The sequence below is a fragment of the Mobula hypostoma genome, chromosome 2 (assembly GCF_963921235.1).
Source record: "Mobula hypostoma chromosome 2, sMobHyp1.1, whole genome shotgun sequence".
NCBI lineage: Eukaryota > Metazoa > Chordata > Chondrichthyes > Myliobatiformes > Myliobatidae > Mobula > Mobula hypostoma.
In genome coordinates this window covers 21,780,329-21,802,513 of record NC_086098.1, presented here as the reverse complement: position 1 = coordinate 21,802,513, position 22,185 = coordinate 21,780,329, and the positions used below count along the sequence as shown (strand labels likewise).

The window sequence follows — 22,185 nt, the reverse complement described above, 5'->3', positions numbered from 1 at the left end:
TCAAACCAAACATGTGAAAGGGGAAGAAATATGATCCCAGTGAATTTGACAGTGGATTGATTGTTGGTGTCAGACAGGGCTGGATTGAGCATCTCAGAAATTGATTGCTTGGGATTTTCACGTACAACAAGCACTAGAGTTTACAAAGAATGGTTCAAAAAAACAAAAGATCCAGTGAGCGGCAGTTCTGTGGGCAAAAAAGCCTTGTTAATGAGAGAGATCAGAGGTAAAAGGCCAGACTGATTCAAGCTGACAGAAACACAACAGTAACTCAAATTAACAGCAGTGTACAGAAGAGCATTTCTGAATGCACAGTATGTCGAACCTTGGAGAGTTTGAGCCACAGCAGCAGAAGACCATAAGCATACGCTCAGTGGCCACTTTATTAGGTTCAGGAAGTATCTGGAAAAAAAAGCAACCACTGAGTGTATACTCACAATGTGAGCTCCCTTTCCTCAAAGAAACCAAACACATGGGGAGTATCTGCAGGAGCATCCCTGTTATTTTAATGCTCTGTCCTACCTCTGTGGTCTCCTGCATTATTTGAACGAGTCCCCTGCAAGTTTGAGGAACAGCACCTCACCTTCCTTCTCGGCATACTGCAGTGTCCGGACGCAACATCACGCTGAACAACTTTAGGTAACTCACTTTCTCTGGTTGTATCAGAACTGGTCATCCATCCACACTAATCCAAGCTTCCTGTCACCTAACACTACCCGGGCATTTCTCAGCTCATATGCACTTATCTCGATGTTTTCTCTCTAACATTCCTCATTAGTCTATCACATGCTGTTAATACTTTGTCAAAAGCCTATCACCATGGTAATTTTGTCTTAACTTCAGAGATATTCCCTGTGTCCTATCCATCCCTCCCCCTCCTTCTGTGCAAATAGTTCAGTAATGGGATGGATGAAATGACATATCAACCAATCCCCAAATAACCTTCATGTTTTAATAATATACATGGAATCAATAAATATGTATGTTCACTTCACTATGATTAATAAAACACCCAGATCAACATTGCTTTCTCTTTGTAAGGAAAAAGCAGGAAGCATCGCAGGAGCCAGAACATTGAGACAGTGGGTGTGGCTATCCAAGGGCTCTGGGGAGAGTTGGGGGAACTTGAAATAAAAGTGGCATTACAGACTGTAACATCGAAACAGTGAATGCTTGTCTCCTCTCTCGCTGCGGAATGAGTGACATCTCTCTCTCCTGTGTGTGTGTGTGTGTGTGTGTGTGAGAGAGTGTGAGTGTGTGAGAGTAAACACAAAATAATCTGCAGATGCTGGGGTCAAAGCAATACTCACAACACGCTGGAGGAACTCAGCAGGTCGGGCAGCCGAAGGGTTCCGGCTCAAAACATCAACTCATCGTTTCCACGGATGCTGCCCGACCTGTGCTGAGTTCCTCCAGCGTGGGATGGTGTGTGTGTGGTGTGTGTGTGTGTGTGTGTGTGTGTGTGTGTGTGTGTGTGTGAGTGAGAGAGAGAGAGAGAGAGAGAGAGAGACAGAGAGAGAGAGAGAGAGAGAGAGAGAGAACGAGAACGAACGAACCTGAGGGATGGCGAACTTTAGGAACGAACAGGAGTATCTGATGGACAGCACTTGATGCTTTTTGGGGCTTGCATGGTGGGTGGCGGGATGCATTCTACTAGAATAATTGGGGGGAGGGAGTGGGGAGAGTGGGCAAGGTTCTTTGTGGTTCTTTCAGTTTTTTCCATCATCATTCTTTGTGGTTTTTCTTCTGTTTTGAGGATGTCTGCAGAGAGTAAGAATTTCACATTGTATACATTCTCTGATATTAAATGGAACCATTGAACAAATATCAGACACCTCTCTTCCTTCAGGACAGCAACCCTTCCGCCCATTAAGGCTCAGGACTCATAGCTTCTGTCCTTGCTCAACACTAGGTCTCACTCCCCTGCGGCAAAAACTGTAACCAATGAACATCTTTATCGACCATGTAAACAGTGCTGATACTTTTTTGGGGGGCAGGGGGCATTATAAAAACCACTGGAGACAGGTGGAAGTAATACATTGTTTTTCTTTTTTGCTCAATATTCAAAGCTGTATTGTTTTAATCTCGCTTTCTTCGAATAAATTCCATATCCCTGAATTCTCCCAATTTGTAAGAATCTATATCTAAAAGTCTTTAATATATTTAGTGACTGTTTCTCCTTAGTTCGAGAATTGCAATGATTCACTACTCGACGTGAAAGAATTTCTCAACTCTGCTCTGGGCCAATGCCAATGTTGTGCTGCTCAGTAAAGCTTCTAAAGAAGTTTGTATATTTCAATGAGATCACCTGCTTTCATTTCTTTCTCCTCATGGGACAAATTCCCCCATCCCAGTGAATTATTTTTGACTCCCACCATCCATTTAGTGAATTCCAGCACCCTCATCGCAAGTAATATAAACTGGAAATACAACGGAATAGCGACCATGATAAATGCCGAAAAGAAATCGCAGCAGGTCAGACAGCATCCATGAAGGGAGAACCTGGCTTTCATGTTTCAGGCTAATGACCTTCGTGGTCCAAAATTTATATTGGTGTTTGCGTATTTTGTTTTCGAGTTCCTCTCTGCACCTTGTGACACATCATACAGAAACCTTGCCATTTCTTTAGCATTTGCTTTTTTTTAAAATGAGGCCGAGTTGGTAGCTCAATGCTCAACCCAGCGTGAATGGAAAGCGTGCAAAGAGTCAGCCAGATTGGAATCTCATTTTCCTTGAGGTCTGGTGCAGATAACACTACACCTCCGGCCATCTTATCCATATTTAATAACCTGTTAATAGGCTATGACTGCTGACTTTAAAAATCAATCCAATGGAATCAAAGACAACTTTTTAAATGGGGAGTTATCTCCAATACAAAGAAAGAGACAATGAAATTCATGCAAACTCAAGAGACAATGTATTTTAATACTTGCAAGTACATTTTAAATACAAAACAAATTAAAACCAATTCACATGACTTTCATGCATTGAACATAATCAAGAGAAGACAGAATTTCATTTAATAAAATGTAAACAAGCAGCTTTCTTACTCAACCAATGGGTGCATAATTACTCATACGCTACAGCATTTAATCTTGAATCGAGTACTCACATCTTTGAAGTACGGTTGGAACACCACCCCATCCCATTTGAGTTGAAACCCAAAAGTCCAAAAACTGAATCAAGGCTGACAATTAGTTTCCTTATCAGTAAAGAAGGACACCCTTCGGGATATTGTAAGGTTTACTAAAAAAATGAAAATAAAATGATGCTTGGTTTTATTGAAAATGACAGATACCTATTGGAAACTTTATGACAGTGAAATCTGCTATTTGTGTAACTGAATGAGTATTTTGCGTAACTGAATGAGTATTTTGCATCAGTCTTCACTGTGGAAGACACTGGCAATGTGAAAGATGTTGAAGGTGTGAGGGAAGAGAAGCAAGTACAGTTACTATTACAAGGGAGAAAGTGCTCATAAAGCTAAAAGACACAAGTCACCCGGGCCAGATGAACTGCACCTAGGGTTCTGAAAGAGGTAGTGGTAGAGACTGTGAAGGCATTAGTAATGATCTTTCAAAAATCACTGGACTCTGCAATGGTGGCAGAGGACTGGAAAATTGCAAATATCACTCCACTCGTTAAGAAAGGAGGAAGGCAGCAGAAATGAAATTATAGACCAGTTAGCCCTATTTCAGTGGCTGGGAAGACGTTAGAGTCAATTGTTAAGGATGAGGTGACAGAGTACTTGGTGACACAGGACAAGATGGGACAAAGTCAGCATGGTTTCCTTAAGAGAAAATCTTGCCTGATGAACCTACTGGAATTCTTTGAGGAGATTACAAGTAAGATAGATAAAGGGGCTGCAGTGGATGTTATATATTTGGACTTTCATTAGGCCTTTGGCAAGGTGCCACACATGAGGCTGCTTACCAGGTTAAGAGACCATGATATTACAATAACGTTACTAGCAAGGTTAGAGCACTGGCTGATTGGTAGGAGGCAGTGAGTGGGAATAAAAGGATCCTTTTCTGGTTGGCTGCCAGTGACTAGTGGTGTTCCACAGGGTTTAGTGTTGGGACCGCTTATTTTTTTGCTGTATATCAATTATTTATTTGATGGAATAGGTGGTTTTGTTGCCAAACTTGCAGATGATACAAAGATTGGTGGAAGGGCAGGTAGTGTTGAGGAATCAGGTAGGCTGCAGAAGGACTTAGACAGATTTGGAGAATGGGGAAGATAATGGCAAATGAAGTACAATGTTGGAAAATGCATGGTCATACACTTGGTAGTAGAAATAAATGTGCACACTATTCTCTAAACTGGGAGAATTCAAAAAATCTGAGATGCAAAGGGACTTGGGAGTTCTTGTTAACTTGTTAAAGGTTAACTTACAGGTTGAGTTGGTGGTGAGGAAGGCAAATGCCATATTAGCATTCATTTCAAGAGGTCTAGAATATAAGAGCAGGGATGTAATGCTGAGGCTTTTTAAGGCACTGGTGAGGACTCACCTTGAGTATTGTGAACAGTTTTGGGCTCCCCATCTAAGAAAAGAAATGCTGGCATTGAAAAGGGTTCAGAGGAAGTTCAGAAGGATGATTCCAGGAAGGAAGGGGTTATCATATGAGGAACATTTAATGGCACTGGGTCTGTACTCACTGGAATTTAGAAAGATGAGGGAGAAATCTCACTGAAACCTTTCAAATGTTGAAAGGCCTAGACAGAGTAGATGTGGAAAGGATGTTTCCCATGGTGGGGTAATCCAGGACAAGACAGCACAGCCTCAGGATAGAGGAGTGTCAATTTAAAACAGAGGTGTGGAGAAATTTATTTAGCCAGACAGTGGTGAACTTGTGGAATTTGTTACAGCAGGCAGACATGGAAGGCAGGTCATTGGGTGTATTTAAGGTAAAGCTTGATCAGTTCTTGATTGGCCACGGCATCAATGGTTACGGGGAGAAGGCTGGGGAGGGAAAAAAGGATCAACCATGATTGAGTGGCACAGCAAACTTGATGGGCCAAGTGGCCTAATTCTGCTTCTACGTCTTATAGCATTATGGTCTTATTTGATCCACCTAGTCCGTGCTAAACAATACCCAATTTAACCCCGATTTTCAGCTCTATGCCTGTCAAGGTCTTTCCTCAGGTTTTTTTCACATCTTTCTGTGAATTACTTTGAACCTGTACCCCATGAGATATGCTGTGGGAAATAGGTCCTTCCCATCTAGTTTTCCTCAAGACCCATCCATTAAATCAGCATCAAATTCTTAAAGCACTAATTGAATGCTAACGTTGCATTTGCCTTCATCACTCAACCTTTGCAGGCTGAGTCTGTGATGAGAAAGCAAATGCAATGTTAGCATTCATTTTGAGAGGACTAGAATATTGAAGCAATGGTGCAATGGTGAGACTTTATAAAGCACTGGGGAGGCCTCACATGGAGTATTGTGAGCAGTTTTGGGCCTCTTATCTGGAAAGGATGTGCTGACATTGGAGAGGGCTCGAAGGAGGTTCATGAAAATGATTCCAGGACTGAAAGGTTTGTCATACAAGGAACATTTGATGGGTCTGGCCTGTACTTACTGGAATTCAGAAGAATGTGGGTGACCTCAGAGAAACCTATCAAGTATTTGAAAGGCCTTGATAGAGAGCTTGTGGAAATAATGTTTCCTATGGTGGAGGAATCCAAGACCAAAGGACACAGCCTCAGAATAGAGGGACATCCATTTAGATCAGAGATTAGGAAGAATTTATTCACACAGAGAGTGGTGAATCTGTGGAATCCGTTCCCACACATGGCTGTGGAGGCCTAGTCATTGGGTAATTGGGTATATTTAAAGCAGAGGTTGATAGATTCTTGATTAGTCAAAGGCATGAAGGGATATAGGGAGAAGGCAGGTAACTGGGACTAAGAGGGAAATTGGATCAGTCATGATGAAATGTCAAAGCAGATGTGATGGGCTAAGTGGCATAATTCTGCTCCTATATCTTACAATCTTGTGGTAGTTAGGCCTTAGCTAAACTGCAAATTTCTACAATTAAGGCAGGTGACAAATCCTTTAGAGACAGGGTACTGAGGAGATTCACCTCATTTGTGACAATTGTGTGATTTTATTTGCACAGAGGAATTAACGTAACAAAAGCCTCTCCTGAAAAAAAAATGAGCTGAGATGGTTGAGGGTTAATTATGTTCAAAATTATGGAAGGATTTTGACTGAGTAAAATAATGAGGAAAATTTTCAGAAAATATCAAATAATATAGATTTAAGATCATTTTGAAGATCAGAAAATCTTTAAAGTACACAGCAAATTGGAATCTGGAAAGTAATCTAAAAGTGATATTGGAAACAGATAAAAGAATAAGTAATGAAAGCTAGAAATATTTCAAAGTTATTAAGAAAACACATCAAGTGGGATTATTTAGATTACACTTTAGAGAGCCAGAATAGTCATAAGGACCAAATAACCTTTCTCAATGCATTACATGGACACTGACATTCAGAAGAGAGAATATACAGTGGAAATTCCAAAATAAAACCACGTCAGCAATAAAAAAAAACCTGCACCAGATTAGAACAAAACTGAACCTCAATGCTGGGAAGATATAAACGACTGAGAATACGTACATAAAATAAAGTGCAAGGTAACTAGTTTAAAACAAGTAAAATGTACCAGCCTGCCGGGAAATAAAAATAACGATCTTCTTTTAAGTTTAAGCACTGGACAAAAGGCCTGTTAAGTGCTTAATACCAACATTTCCCCTGAAAACGCTCTATTTTAGTCCCTTTTGAATGCAGTTTGTGTATGAAGTGATATCCAAATATCTTATGGCACATACTTGTTTTATCTTACAAAGGCCAACACATTTCTTTCTTGTATCATAGTTGACTAAGTAATGATTATAATACATATCAAATTTCTCACTTTGCGGAATTATGAATTGATCAGTTAAACCATACAAAGACTGTGGATGCAAATCTTTTATGCCATAACCGAGTGTCATGATGTATTCCAACTTCCAGTCCGGCTGCTTCTTCTCATTTGCTTCTGTAAGATTCAGATAATACTGCCAGAAATCCTGAAAGAAAATAGTATTTCTGCACAATATTTTCCGGTAAACATGTAGAAGTTTGACATTAGTTATGCAATTTCTGAAATAATTATCATGCAAACGAGATCAGGCTGGATCAGCTGACATTATGGATCTGCAGAAGTTTTTTTTAGAATCAGAATTAGGTTTAATATCACTGGCATATGTCGTGAAATTTATTGTCTTTGCAGCAGTTGTACAATGCAGTACATAATAGAAGAAATGAATCACAGTAAATAAACATATATTAAATAGTTAAATTCAATAAGTAGTGCAAAAATAGGAATAAAAAAGTAGTGAGGTAGTGTTCATGGGTTCAGTGTCCATTCAGAAATCAGATGGCAGAGGGGAAATTTGCCATTATACTACTGTAGCAGAATAGGACCAAAGGGACTGTTTCTGTGCTGTAGTGCTCTATAACTCCTCGAGCTTTCTACATGTTTTCAGTCAGCAAACAAATAGAGTTACAGAAAAAGGGAGTAGTGCCACAAAATACTTTTTATTCAGCAAAGTGTCCCTGAAGTCTACCTGCATCCTCCCTTTCTCTGTAATGGAAATTACAGGCCGAGAGCATCCCTCAAGTGCAGAGGAACACACCAAGCAGACTCTCCTAGACTTCTGCAACCAAGTTTCCACTTAATTTCAACACAATCTTTACAGAATCAGCCACACCAGCTCAAAATTAGAGGAAGTGTTAAATGCAAGAGTATTATAGCTGAATACAATTGGGGTGCCACGACAGCTTAGCAGTTAGCACGACGATCACAGCTCAGGACTCCAGAGTTCGGAGTTCAATTTTGGTGTTTCCTGTAAGCAAATATTTATAATTATATTCCTTCCTGTGTGCACATGGGTTTCCTCCAGGTGCTCCAGTTTCCTCCAACATTGCAAAGACTTAGTAGGCTAGTACGTTATTTGGTCGTTACAAATTGTCTCGTGATTAGGCTAGGGTTAAATTAGTGTGTCTCTGGGCGGCATGGCTCGAAGGGGTGGAAGGACCTGTTCTGTGCTGTATCTTGAATGAATAATATGTAAATACAGTCACCTCAGGATTTTCTAAAATCTATTCGAAAATAGCCATACCTCTCCCAATTCTGTCAATGGCACAGGTTCCTGAAAGCACATCAGGTGCATACATTTTTTTTTAAAGAGCAGTGGGATCTCTTAAAAAATTATACCAATATTTAACTTAACTAAGAATCTGCCCTTTCTCACAGCGGTGAAACTGCAGTGATTGAGTCTAGGGTAATATAGATAAAATGCTGGAGGAACTCAGCATATCAGGCAGCATCAATGGAAAGAAATGAAGAGTTGACATTTCAGGCCGAGACCCTTCTTTAGGACTGGAAAGGTAAGTGGAAGAGCCCAGAACAAGAAGGTGGGGGGAGGGGAAGGAGTACAAGCTAGGTGGTGATAGGTGGAGCCAAGAGAGTGGGGAAGGGAGATAATGTGAGAGTTGTGAGGTGATAGGTAGAAAAAGTAAAGGGCTGAAGAAGAAGGCATTAACACCGATTTCTCAAACCAGGACTTGTGATATGCACCAGCTGCTCATATGACTGTCTACCGCCTGCTCCCATGAGCAGAGGGATCTGGGGGTACATGTCCACAGATCTCTGAAAGTTGCCTCACAGGTAGATAGGGTAGTTAAGAAAGCTTATGGGGTGTTAGCTTTCATAAGTCGAGGGATAGAGTTTAAGAGTCACGGGGTAATGATGCAGTTCTATAAAATTCTGGTTAGGCCACACTTGGAGTACTGTGTCCAGTTCTGGTCGCCTCACTATAGGAAGGATGTGGAAGCATTGGAAAGGGTACAGAAGAGATTTACCAAGATGCTGCCTGGTTTAGAGAGTATGCATTATGATCAGAGAGTAAGGGAGCTAGGGCTTTAATCTTTGGAGAGAAGGAGGATAAGAGGAGTCATGATAGAGGTATACAAGATATTAGGAGGAATAGATAGAGTGGACAGCCAGTGCCTCTTCCCCAGGGCACCACTGCTCAATACAAGAGGACATGGCTTTAAGGTAAGGGGTGGGAAGTTCAAGGGGGATATTAGAGAAAGGATTTTTACTTAGAGAGTGGTTGGTACGTGGAATGCACTGCCTGAGTCAGTGGTGGAAGCAGATACACTAGTGAAATTTAAGAGACTACTAGACAGGTATATGGAGGAATTTAAGATGGGGGGTTACATGGGAGGTAGGGTTTAAGAATCGGTACAACATTGTGGGCCGAAGGGCCTGTACTGTGCTGTACTATTCTATGTTCTATGTTCACGTGACCCTGATCGGGTGGCTAAGCAGGTGCTACACCTTGTCCAAGGGTGACCTACAGGCTAGCAGAGGGAAGGAGAGCCTTACACCTCCTGTAGTAGAAATATATCTCCACCCTGCCATCCATGACCGAGTTTCGGTTTTATAGAAACATAGAAAATAGTAACTGTAATACTAGTTACCCTCATTAAAGTGTCTGTTGTTAAGGATTAATCCATTTTCAGCCAGATTAAAATTGTATTAGGTTAACGCTCAAACACAAAGCATGTATTTTAATAGGGAAACAAAGCTACATTCCATTCAGCTGAATGGAATTATGCTGTTATATAGAAGTTGGTATTTTCATAAATTAATTTTTTTAAACCAGAAGACTGAAGGCAAACCACACCAGTGGGAAGTCTCCAGTACAGACGGCACTCACTTCAGAATGTCAATTCACTCACAGGGAGCAGACACTTACCAGCAGACTGTAATCACTTGTGTCATACTTATACAGGCGCAAGCCTGGGTTGTTGGTTACTTGCTCTGAAATTCCTCTTTGGGGGGTTATAGCCGGTGCCACAAACAAAGAGTTGATTGGATTCCCTAATGGAGAGATTATGAAATTAAAATTCAATGATTTAATGTTTACATTTTTAAAGAATACTTTTTCCTATCACTAAAATATAAATGTAAAATGATCCACTTTAAAACACAAATAGATTACAATACAAAGTACAGAATTCATTACCAAAACATTTATATTTATGATATACATTAATAGCACCAAATGCATCAGCATCATTTTTAATTTAACATAGTTGAATTTTGGTCAGGAGGTTGAGTTTTAGTTCTGTATATGGACTGGTTTTATAGACTCAGCCAGATTGACCACGGGCACCACCCTCCCCACCACGGAGGGCATCCTGAAATGGTGGTGCCTCAAGAAGACAGCAGCCGGGATATGCCATCTTCTCATTGCTATCATCAGGAAAGACTCACTCTTAGTGTCTTAGGAACACCTTCTTCCTCACCACCATCACATTTCTCAATGGTTGATGAACACTAGCTATTCCTCTTTTGCAATCTCTACTATGTTACAATAGAAATGCAGTAAAGTTTTATATTTGTCACTGTACCATTCCCACAAACATCAAATAACCTGACATGTCATATGTTAGTGATAACAAACCTGATTCTGATTCTAATTCTAATTGGATTTTTGAGGGAGGTCTCCATTCCTCAAAATGCTGTCTTTCACTAAAGACACAAAACCAAGGCCTTGGCTGACTTCTGCAATGGGCACAAAATACAGAAGGAGGGTTTTCCCAATTACCATATCAATCATCTCTGAAACAGACGGACTAATCTTCCATTTCATGACTTGTCAGAAGCTGAATGAAATGGTTATTCTACTAGTTTACGAAAACAATAGTGACAAAACAATATGTTAATTCACGACAACTATAGTAGTATTTAGGTAGATATTAGGGCAAAAAAATTACTAATGATGTCTACCTCTCTAAAAAGTGACATCTCCTTTGCTGGAATGTCTCCAAGATCTCCAACAATAAAAATTTTGTTCATATTTATAAACTTGTACGGCATGAATAATATACAATTAAAATGCATTGAAGTAGATTTCATCTGATTGGAAAATTCCCCTTCATCAATTTCCAATGTCCTTCTATCGAACATAGTTATCATTATTTCTATCTTTACCAATACAGTGGTACTTTTCCAAATATTTTGCTCAGCTAAAAGCATTCCACTGTATACCTCCTAACATTCCCAATGTTTTAAAATCAAGCCACATCGCAATTAAATTTCTATCCAGCATCTCAAAATTAAAACATTTGCTCAATACTGCTTAGGAGCTTAACACACTAATTGCCTTAAATGCATCCAAATCTAGATCAACATCATGCCGAGGTTTGGAGCTGAGCAGTACTTCCTATCCTGGAAGTAAAGGTTGGCAAGTAGGTTGTCGATGAACTGGAACTGTTCAATGATATCATTAATTCTGTAAATTCATGGTGATTAGAAACAAAATAACGAGGTATATTTTTCTGATCCTGTAAACTGGTTCTTCAACGGATAAAGCCCAATATTTCCACAGTCATTTTCACCACTGTTTCACAGAGGGTCCGGGGAGGTTCATACGAATGATTGCAGGAATGAAAGTGTTAGCAGTTGGGGACAGTTCGATGGCTCTGGGCCTGTACTTGCTGGAGTTCATAAGATTCAGAGCAGATCTCATTGAAACCTATTGAATATTAAAAGGCCTACATAGAGTGGACTAGGAGAGAATGTTTCTAGTGGTGGAAGAGTCTAGGATCAGAGGGCACAGCCTCAGAATACAAGGACACAAACATAGAAAACCTACAGCACAACACAGGCCCTTCGGCCCACAATGCTGTGCCGAACATGTACTTACTTTAGAAGTTATCTAGAGTTACCCATAGCCCTCTATTTTTCTAAGCTCCATGCACCTATCCAGGAGTCTCTTAAAAGACCCCATTGTATCTGCCTCCACCACCGTTGCCGGCAGCCCATTCCACGTACTCACCACTGCGTAAAAAACTTACCCCTGACATCTCCTCCGTACCTACTTCCAATCACCTTAAAACTGAGCCCTCATGTGTTAGCCATTTCAGCCCTAGGGAAAAGCCTCTGACTATCCACACGATCAATGCCTCTCATCATCTTATACACCCCTATCAGGTCACCTCTCATCCTCCACCGCTCCAAGGAGAAAAGGCTGAGTTCACTCAATCTATTCTCATAAGCCATGCTCCCCAATCCAGGCACATCCCTGTAAACATCCCAATCTCCGATTAGAGATAAAGTTGGGAAGATGTGCCTGGAGGCTGTGGAAGTGAGCCAGGTCCTCAATGAATACTTTTATTCGGTATTCACCAATGAGAGGGAACTTGATGACAGTGAGGACAATATGAGTGAGGTTGATGTTCTGGAGCATGTAGATATTAAGGGAGAGGAGGTGTTGGAGTTGTTAAAATACATTAGGATGGATAAGTCCCCGGGGCCTGACAGAATATTCCCCAGGCTGCTCCACGAGGCAAGGGAAGAGATTGCTGAGCCTCTGGCTAGGATCTTTATGTCCTCGTTGTCCACAGGAATGGTACCGGAGGATTGGAGGGAGGCAAATGTTGTCCCCTTGTTCAAAAAAGGTAGTAGGGATATTCCGGGTAATTATAGACCAGTGAGCCTTACGTCTGTGGTGGGAAAGCTGTTGGAAAAGATTCTTAGAGATAGGATCTATAGACATTTAGAGAATCATGGTCTGCTCAGGGACAGTCAGCATGGCTTTGTGAAGGGCAGATCGTGTCTAACAAGCCTGATAGAGTTCATTGAGGAGGTGACCAGGCATCTAGATGAGGGTAGTGCAGTGGATGTGTTCTATATGGATTTTAATAAGGCATTTGACAAGCTTCCACACGATAGACTTATTCAGAAAATCAGAAGGCATGGGATCCAGGGAGGTTTGGCCAGGTGGATTCAGAATTGGCTTGCCTGCAGAAGACAGAGAGTCACGGTGGAGGGAGTACATTCAGATTGGAGGGTTGTGACTAGTGGTGTCCCACAAGGATCTGTTCTGGGACCTCTACTCTTCGTGATTTTTATTAATGACCTGGATATGGGGGTAGAAGGGTGGGTTGGCAAGTTTGCAGGTGACACAAAGGTTGGTGGTGTTGTAGATAGTGTAGGGGATTGTCAAAGATTGCAGAGAGACATTGATAGGATGCAGAAATGGGCTGAGAAGTGGCAGATGGAGTTCAACCCAGAGAAGTGTGAAGTGGTACACTTTGGAAGGACAAACTCCAAGGCAGAGTACAAAGTAAATGGCAGGATACTTGGTAGTGTGGAGGAGCAGAGGGATCTGGGGGTACATGTCCACAGATCCCTGAAAGTTGCCTCACAGGTGGATAGGGTAGTTAAGAAAGCTTATGGAGTGTGAGCTTTCATAAGTCCAGGGATAGAGTTTAAGAGTCGCGATGTCATGATGCAGCTCTATAAAACTCCGTTTCGGCCACACTTGGAGTACTGTGTCCAGTTCTGGTCGCCTCACTATAGGAAGGATGTGGAAGCATTGAAAAGGGTACAGAGGAGACTTACCAGGATGCTGCCTGGTTTAGAGAGTATGGATTATGATCAGAGATTAAGGGAGCTAGGGCTTTACTCTTTGACAATAGACAATAGACAATAGGTGCAGGAGTAGGCCATTTGGCTCTTCCAGCCAGCACCGCCATTCACTGTGATCATGGCTGATCATCCACTATCAGTATCCAGTTCCTGCCTTATCCCCATAACCTTTGACTCCACTATCTTTAAGAGCTCTATCCATCTCTTTTTTGAAAGCATCCAGAGACTTGGCCTCCACAGCCTTCTGTGGCAGAGCATTCCATATATGCACCACTCTCTGGGTGAAAAAGTTTTTCCTCAACTCCATTCTAAATGGCCTACCCCTAATTCTTAAACTGTGGTCTCTGGTTCTGGACTCACCCATCAGCAGGAACATGCTTTCTGCCTGCAGCGTGTCCAATCTCTTAATAATCTTATATGTTTCAATAAGATCCCTTCTCAGCGTTCTAAATTCCAGAGTATACAAGCCCAGTCGCTCCAATTTTTTGACATATGACAGTCCCGCCATCCCGGGAATTAACCTTGTGAACCTACGCTGCACTCCCTCAATAGCAAGAATGTCGATCCTCAAATTTGGAGACCAAAACTGCACACAGTACTCCAGGTGTGGTCTCATCAGGGCCCTGTACAGCTGCAGAAGGACCTCTTTGCTCTTATACTCAATTCCCTTTGTTATGAAGGCCAGCATGCCATTAGCTTTCTTCACTGCCTGCTGTACTTGCATGCTTGTTTTTAGTGACTGATGTACAAGAACACCTAGATCTCATTGTGCTTCTCCTTTTCCTAACTTGACTCCATTTAGCTAATAATCTGCCTTCCTGTTCTTACCACCAAAGTGGATAACCTCACATTTATCCACATTAAACTGCATCTGCCATGCATCTGCCCACTCACCCAGCCTGTCCAAGTCACCCTGCATTCTCATAACATCCTCCTCACATTTCACACTGCCACCCAGCTTTGTGTCATCAGCAAATTTGCTAATGTTACTTTTAATTCCCTCATCTAAATCATTAATATATATTGTAAACAGCTGTGGTCCCAGCACTGAACCCTGCGGTACCCCACTGGTCACCGCCTGCCATTCCGAAAGGGACCCGTTAATCGCTACTCTTTGTTTTCTGTCAGCCAGCCAACTTTCAATCCATGTCAGTACTCTGCCCCCAATACAATGTGCCCTAATTTTTAACCACTAATCTCCTATGTGGGACTTTATCAAAGGCTTTCTGTAAGTCCAGGTATACTACATCCACTGGCTCTCCCTTGTCCATTTTCATAGTTGCATCCTCAAAAAATTCCAGAAGATTAGTCAAGCATGATTTCCCCTTTATAAGTCCATGCTGACTCCGACCTATTCTGTTACTACTATCCAGATTAGTCCTAATTTCATCTCTTATAATTGACTCCAGCATCTTTCCCACCACCGACGTCAAGCTAACCGGTCTAAAATTCCCTGTTTTCTCTCTTCCTCCCTTCTTGAAGACAGGGACAACATTAGCCACCCTCCAATCCACAGGAACTGATCCTGAATCTATAGAACATTGGAAAATGATTACCAATGCGTCCACGATTTCTAAGGCCACCTCCTTAAGTACCCTGGGATGCAGACCATCAGGTCCCGGGGACTTAGCAGCCTTCAGACCCAACAGTCTATCCAACACCATTTCCTGCCTAAAATAAATTTCCTTCAATTCATCCATTACCCTAGGTCCTTTGGCCACTATTACATCTGGGAGATTGTTTGTGTCTTCCCTAGTGAAGACAGATCCAAAGTACCTGTTCAACTCATCTGCCATTCCCACAACATCATACTTACCAATTTCCAACTGAGCCTCAAGCTCATCCACTTTATTTCTTATACTCCGTGCATTCATATATAATACTTTTAATTCATTACTCCCCTCACTTCCCATATCAATTCTTATTTCACTTGGCCATACTGTACGATCCCTTCTTGAGCTTTCTGCTCTGTTGATTCTGCTGTCATTCTTAACTTTTCTTATTCTCACTTTCCCTTTATCTCCATCCTTATGTTTCCAGTTTGTCCCCTCCCCCCGCCACTACTTAGTTTAAACACACCCGTGTTGCAGAGGCAAACCTGCCTGCCAGAATGCTGGTGCCCCGCTTATTAAGGTGCAACCCGTCCCTTTTGTACAATTCATCCTTACCCCGAAACATACCCCAGTGGTCCAAGAATGTAAATCCTTGATTCCTGCACCAGTTCCTCAGCCACAAATTCAGATCCATTATCTCCCTGTTCTTGACCACTCCAGCACGGGGAACTGGAAGCAAACCGGAGATAACCACCCTGGAAGTCCTGCTTTTCAGCCTTCTTCCGAGTTCTCTGAAGTCGCGCTGTAGAATGTCTTTCCTCTTCTTCCTCACGTCATTTGTGCTGACATGCACCACCACTTCTGGATGTTCTCCTTCACTCTTCAGGATTCCCTGCAATCGGTCCGTGACATCCTGGATCCCGGCACCAGGGAGGCAACACACCATCCTTAAATCTCGCCTGTTGCCACAGAAACCCCGTTCTGTACCTCTCACTATGGAGTCCCCTACTACCATGGCTCTGTCTGACGTCTATCTCCTCGACTTTGCCTCAGCGCCAATTGCTGACTCGCAGACCCGTCCGCCTCTCAGACTGGCACTGTCTTCTGTCCCGACAGCTTCCAAGAGGGAGAACCTGTTTACGAGAGGCACATCCCCCAGGGTCTCCTGTACTTCAAGCATCCTTTCCGTGCTCATCGTCGTCCTCCTTCTCCCTTCCTGTATCCTGGGTGTAACGACCTCACTGTAGGTCCTGTCCAGAAAACTCTCGTTCTCCCGGATTAACCTAACGTCATCCAGTTGCCTCTCCAGTGCTGCAACACGGTCCCTCAGAAGCTGAATCTGGACACATTTTCCACAGGTGTAGGATCCAGAGGCACCATCAGTGTCCCTGACCTCCCACGTCATGCACGCAGCACACTGAATCAGCCTAGCGGTCATCTCTTCTCCACTTCTTCCCCTCTCCAACTGTGGCGCAGTCTCCACTCTCAGCCTCCTCGCCGAAGACTCTCAAGACAAAGACTCGCACTTTTCTCGCAAGGCACTTCCCTCGACAAGGCCGCTCCCCTCGACCGAGCCTTGCTTATATTAGCTGATAATTTTAAATCAGCTGCTCCTTCTCAGCCAATCCCCGCACTCGCTCCTTCACCTGCCGTGCCTCCTCCGACCTGGAAGGTCTGGTTAGCTCACTTCTCACGGTTCCATGTACTCTTTTCCATTGTCACACTTGATTGGCCCTATTCTCTCATGTGTTATCCTCTTGCTCTTCACATACATACTTCTCTTCTTTGGAGAGAAGGAGGATGAGAGGAGACATGACAGAGGTGTACAAGATATTATGAGGAATAGATAGAGTGGATAGCCAGCGCCTCTTCCCCAGGGCACCACTTCTCAATACAAGAGGACATGGCTTTAAGGTAAGTGGTGGGAAGTTCAAGGGGGATACTAGAGGGAGGTTTTTTCACTCGGAGAGTGGTTGGTGCGTGGAATGCACTGCCTGAGTCAGTGGTAGAGGCAGATACACTAGTGAAGTTTAAGAGACCTCTAGACAGGCATATGGAGGAATTTAAGGTGGGGGGGGTTATATGGGAGGCAGAGTTTGAGGGTCAGCACAATATTATGGGCCCAAGGTCCTGTAATGTGCTGTACTATTCTATGTTCTATGTTAAATCTCCTTTGCACCCTTTCTATGGTTTCCACATCCTTCCTGTAGTGAGGTGACCAGAACTGAGTGCAGTACTCCAGGTGGGGTCTGACCATGGTCCTATATAGCAGCAAATTACCTTTCTGCTCTTATTTTCAATCCCACAGTTGATGAAGGCCAATGCACTGTATGCCTTCTTAACCACAGAGTCAACCTGCACAGCTGCTTTGAGTGTCCTATGGACTCGGACCCCAAGATCCACCTAATCCTCCACACTGCCAAGAGTCTTACCATTAATACTATATTCAGCCATCATATTTGACCTACCAAAATGAACCACCTCACACTTATCTGGGTTGAACTCCATCTGCCACATCACAGCCTAGTTTTTCGTCCTATCAATGTCCCGCTGTAACCTTTGACAGCTCTCCACACTATCCACAACACCCCAAACCTTTGTTTCTTCAGCAGATTTACTAACCCATCCCTCCACTTCCTCACTCAGGTCATTTATAAAAATCACAAAAAGGGGTCCCAGAACAGATCCCTGAGGCACACCACTGGTCACCATCCTCCATGCAGAAGATGACCCGTCTACAACCACACTTTGCCTTCTGTGAGCAAGCCCATTCTGGATCCACAAAGCAAGGTCCCCTTGGATCCCATGCCTCCTAACTTTCTCAATAAGCCTTGCATGGGGTACCTTATCAAATGCCTTGCTGAAATCCACATCTACTACTCTACCTTCATCAATATGTTTAGTCACATCCTCAAAAATTAAATCAGGCTCATAAGGCACGACCTGTCTTTGACAAAACCATGCTGACTATTCTTAATCATATTATGCCTCTCCAAATGTTCATAAATTCTGTCTCTCAGGGAACAGCATCTGCAACCCTCCAATCCTCTGTAACCTCTCCCGTCACCATTGATGACGCAAAGACCATTGCCAGAGGCTCAGCAATCTCCTCCCTCACTTCCCACAGTAACCTGAGGTACATCTCACCCGGTCCTAGAGACTTATCCAACTTGATACTTTCCAAAAGCTCCAGCACATCCTCTTTCTTAATGTCTATATGCTCAAGCTTTTCAGTCCGCTGTAAGCCATCCCCACAATCACTAAGATCTTTTCTGTAGTGAATACTGAAGCAAAGTATACATTAAGTACCTCAGCTATCTCCTCTGGTTCCATGCACTCTTTTCCATTGTCACACTTGATTGGCACTATTCTCTCACGTGTTATCCTCTTGCTCTTCACATACTTGTAAAATGCCTTGGGGATTTCCTTAATCCTGCTCGCCAAGTCCTTCACATGGCCCCTTCTGGCTCTCCTAATTTTATTCTAAAGCTCCATCCTGTTAGCCTTATAATCTTCTCTATCACTACCTAGTTTTTTTTTTAAACCTTTCGTAAGCTTTTTTCTTCTTGATTAGATTTTCAACAGCCTTTGTACACCAGGGTCCCTTTACCCTACTATCCTTTCCCTGTCTTATTGGAACATACCTATGCAGAACGCCATGCAAACATCCTCTGAACATTTGCTACATTTCTGCCGTACGTTTCCCTGAGAACACTCAATTTATGCTTCCAAGTTCCTGCCTGATAGCTTCTTATTGCCCCTTACTCCAATTAAATGCTTTCCTAACTTGTCTGTTCCTATCCCTCTCCAATGCTATGTTAACGGAGATAGAACTGTGATCACTATCTCGAAAATGCTCTCCCACTGAGAGATCTAACACTTGACCAGGTTCATTTCCCAATTCCAGAACAAGTACAGCCTATCCTCTTGTAGGCTTATCTACATATTGTGTTAGGAAACCTTTCTGAACACACCTACTAACTCTACCCCATCTAAACCCCTTTGATCTAGTGAGATGTCAATCAATATTTGGGAAATTAAAATCTCCCACCATGACAACCCTGGTATTATTACACATTTTCAGAATCTGTCTCCCTATCTGCTCCTTGATGTCCCTGTTACGATTGGGTTGTCTATAAAAAACACCCATTAGAGTTATTGACCCCTTCCAGTTTCTAACTTCCACCCACAGACTCAGTAGACAATCCCTCCATGACTTCATCCTTTTCTGCAGCCATGACACTATCTCTGATCAACAGTGCCACGCCCCCACCTCTTTTGCCTCCCTCCCTGTCCTTTCTGAACCATCTAAAGCCTGGCACTCAAAGTAAGCATTCCTGCCCTTGAACCATCCAAGTCTCTGTCATCCAAGCCACAACATCATAGCTCCAAGTACTGATCCACGCTCTATAAACTCATCCACTTTGTCCATGATGCTTCTTGCATCAGTCTGAGCGTATCCCATCTCAATGACCTGCCTATCCTCCTTTTCACACTGTCTTTCTCTATTTGTGAGCCAACTGCCTCTTCCTCCGACTCTTCAGTTCAATTCCTACCCCCCAGCAAGTCTAGTTTAAACTCTCCCCAGCAGCCTCAGCAAACCTCCCTGCCAGTATATTGGTCCCCCTGGGATTCAAATGCAACCCCTCCTTTTTGTATACATCACACCTGCCCCAAAAGAGGTCCCAGTGATCCAGAAATCTGAATCCCTGCCCCCTGCTCCAATCCCTCAGCCTCGTATCTCACTAGATCAAAGGGGTTTAGATGGGGTAGAGTTAGTAGGTGTGTTCAGGAAGGTTTCCTAACACAATATGTAGATAAGCCTACAAGAGGATAGGCTGTACTTGTTCTGGAATTGGGAGTATTTATCCTCCACCTCATTCTATTCCTATTCTCACTGTTGCATGGCACAGGCAGTAATTCCGAGATTACTACCTTTGAGGTCTTGCTTATCAACTTCCTTCCTAACTCCCTGTAATCTGTTTTCAGGATCTCCACCCTTTTCCTACCTCTGTCGTTGGTACCAATATGTACCACGACCTCTGGCTGTTCACGTTCCCACTTCAGGATATCGTGGATGCGATCAGAAACATCCTGGATCCTGGCACCTGGGAGGCAAACTAACATCCGTGTTTCTGTCCTGTGTCCACAGAATTGCCTGTCTGACCCCCTAACTATAGTGTCCCCTATTACTGCTGCCTTCGTCCTTTCCCTACCCTTCTGAGCCACAGGGCCAGACTCTGTGCCAGAGGCGCGGCCACTGTTGCTTCCCCCAGGTAGGCAGTTCCCCCCCACCCCCCCAAAAGTACTCAAACAGGAGTACTTATTGTTAAGGGGGACAGCCACAGGGGTACTCTCTAGTATCTGACCCTTGCCCTTCCCCCTCCTGACTGTTACCCACTTATCTGCGTCTTGAGGCCCCGGTGTGCCTACTTGCCTATAGCTCCTCCGTATCACCTCCTCACTTCCCCTGACCAGACAAAGGTCATCGAGCTGCATCTCCAGTTCCCTAACACGGTCCCTAAGGAGCTGCAGCTCGATGCACCTAGCGCAGATGTGGCCTTCCAGAAGGCTGGGAGTCTCTTGGACTTCCCACATCTGACACCCAGTACAGAACACCAGCCTCACAGACATACTTCCTGTTCCTATTCTTCACAGGTAGCCTACCTTGCCTCGACCCATTATCATGAAGCCCTGACATCACTTTAGAATAGAGATGAGGAGGAAGTTCTTTAGCCAGAGGGTGGTGAATTTGTGATATTCAATGCCATAAATGGCTGTGGAGGCCAAGTCATTGGAATGATTTGAAGTGGTGGTTGATAGGTTCTTGATCAGTAAGGATGTCAAACAATATTCCCTCTAATTTTTTTTTTTACAGCTGCACAGATGGCCTGAAAACCATGCAGCACTTTAATTTTCTTTTGTAATATGCATACTTTGAATATTTAGAATGAAAATTGAAAATCACATACTTTTTGATTCTGTTTATTCGTTGAAGGGTATAGCGAAATAACAGTACAACAAAGAAAATCTTTCACGTTTTGTAAACTTTTTCAGGTCTGACTTTATTCCAGCTGCATGGCAACAACGGCTATGTGCACAGGTGCATTTCAGTTACTGCGTGGCTGCGCACCCACACAGCCTGGAGCAAACAGTGGAAAGGTTACAGGAGGTAGGCAGGAGAATGGAGCTGAGAGGGAAAATAAATCAGCCATGATGGAATGGTAGAACAGACTAGATGGGCCAGATGGCCTAATTCTACTCCCATGTTTTACGGTATTATGTCCTGGTATTAGCAGCACCAAAATGCTATCGGTTTCAGGTCTGAATGATTATTCCTCAGACTGGAGGAAGTCATGCAGTGATATTCCCCAAAGCTCAGACCAGGACCACTTCCTTTGTTGACACATACAATGACTTAGACACCATTTTGAAATGTTCACACATCAAAACCTGGAAATATATAAAACCTTGGGGGAGAACTTCAAGGATAGAGTCAGGCTGGCGTAACGAGTCGATTATGAAGCAGAATGCATATAAGCTTGTGTGACAGGCAGCGCTGGGTGAATGCACACCTTACACATATGTATTTATACACACATACATTAACTTATCATTCTGCTGTCTTTGTGCTGAGTGTGCACTCTTCAATGTCTCCTCCCATCCCCCCGTATATTCTTATAACGGGTTGGCTTTATGGTCGCTTTCCTGCCACACACTTCAGAATACTCCATTTCTTCAGTAATGGGGATGTGTAAATGGGTAAATATTGCTTGCATACTGTATTTAAGCTAGATACATCTGTTTGTTTTGTTATAAGATTATAATTACATTGTGGGTGGAATATTCTATTCCTGTGTAGTCTTAAGTTAACTCTGTGGGTAATTAAAGATGGTATGTCCTGGACCCTAAAAGACTGTGGCAATTCACTCTCAGTAGCAGGAAGAGAGAGATTGAACTGCCAAGGATTCACACCGGGCAAAAATAGCGAGGAGCTATTTATTCTGCTTCCCAGTAAATATCGGCAGTTTTCTTTTCACTTGTTTCACTCATTTTTGTAAGTTTGATTTTTGACAGACCTAATAAACACCCTTGCATGAAAATGCTAAGTGGCTCCAGCCATTTTTTCCTT

At 42.9% G+C, this 22,185-nt stretch overlaps 1 protein-coding gene across 5 annotated transcripts in view; it reads right to left on the bottom strand.

The window, feature by feature from the left end:
- Window positions 1-2,909: 2,909 nt before the first annotated feature.
- The window catches only part of smpdl3a (sphingomyelin phosphodiesterase acid like 3A), a 69,795-nt gene continuing 50,519 nt past the window's right edge, over window positions 2,910-22,185 (bottom strand). For 4 of the 5 annotated variants that reach the window (XM_063034013.1, XM_063034039.1, XM_063034046.1 and 1 more), the window contains 2 exons: window positions 9,818-9,942; window positions 2,910-7,078 (listed from right to left, as the gene is read on the bottom strand). In XM_063034013.1, the coding sequence (XP_062890083.1) occupies window positions 6,773-7,078; window positions 9,818-9,942 (431 nt within the window). In that variant the 3' untranslated portion in view covers window positions 2,910-6,772. Of the gene's footprint in view, window positions 7,079-7,379; window positions 7,898-9,817; window positions 9,943-22,185 lie in introns of those variants that run through there. The other variant, XM_063034028.1, reaches the window with a different exon arrangement.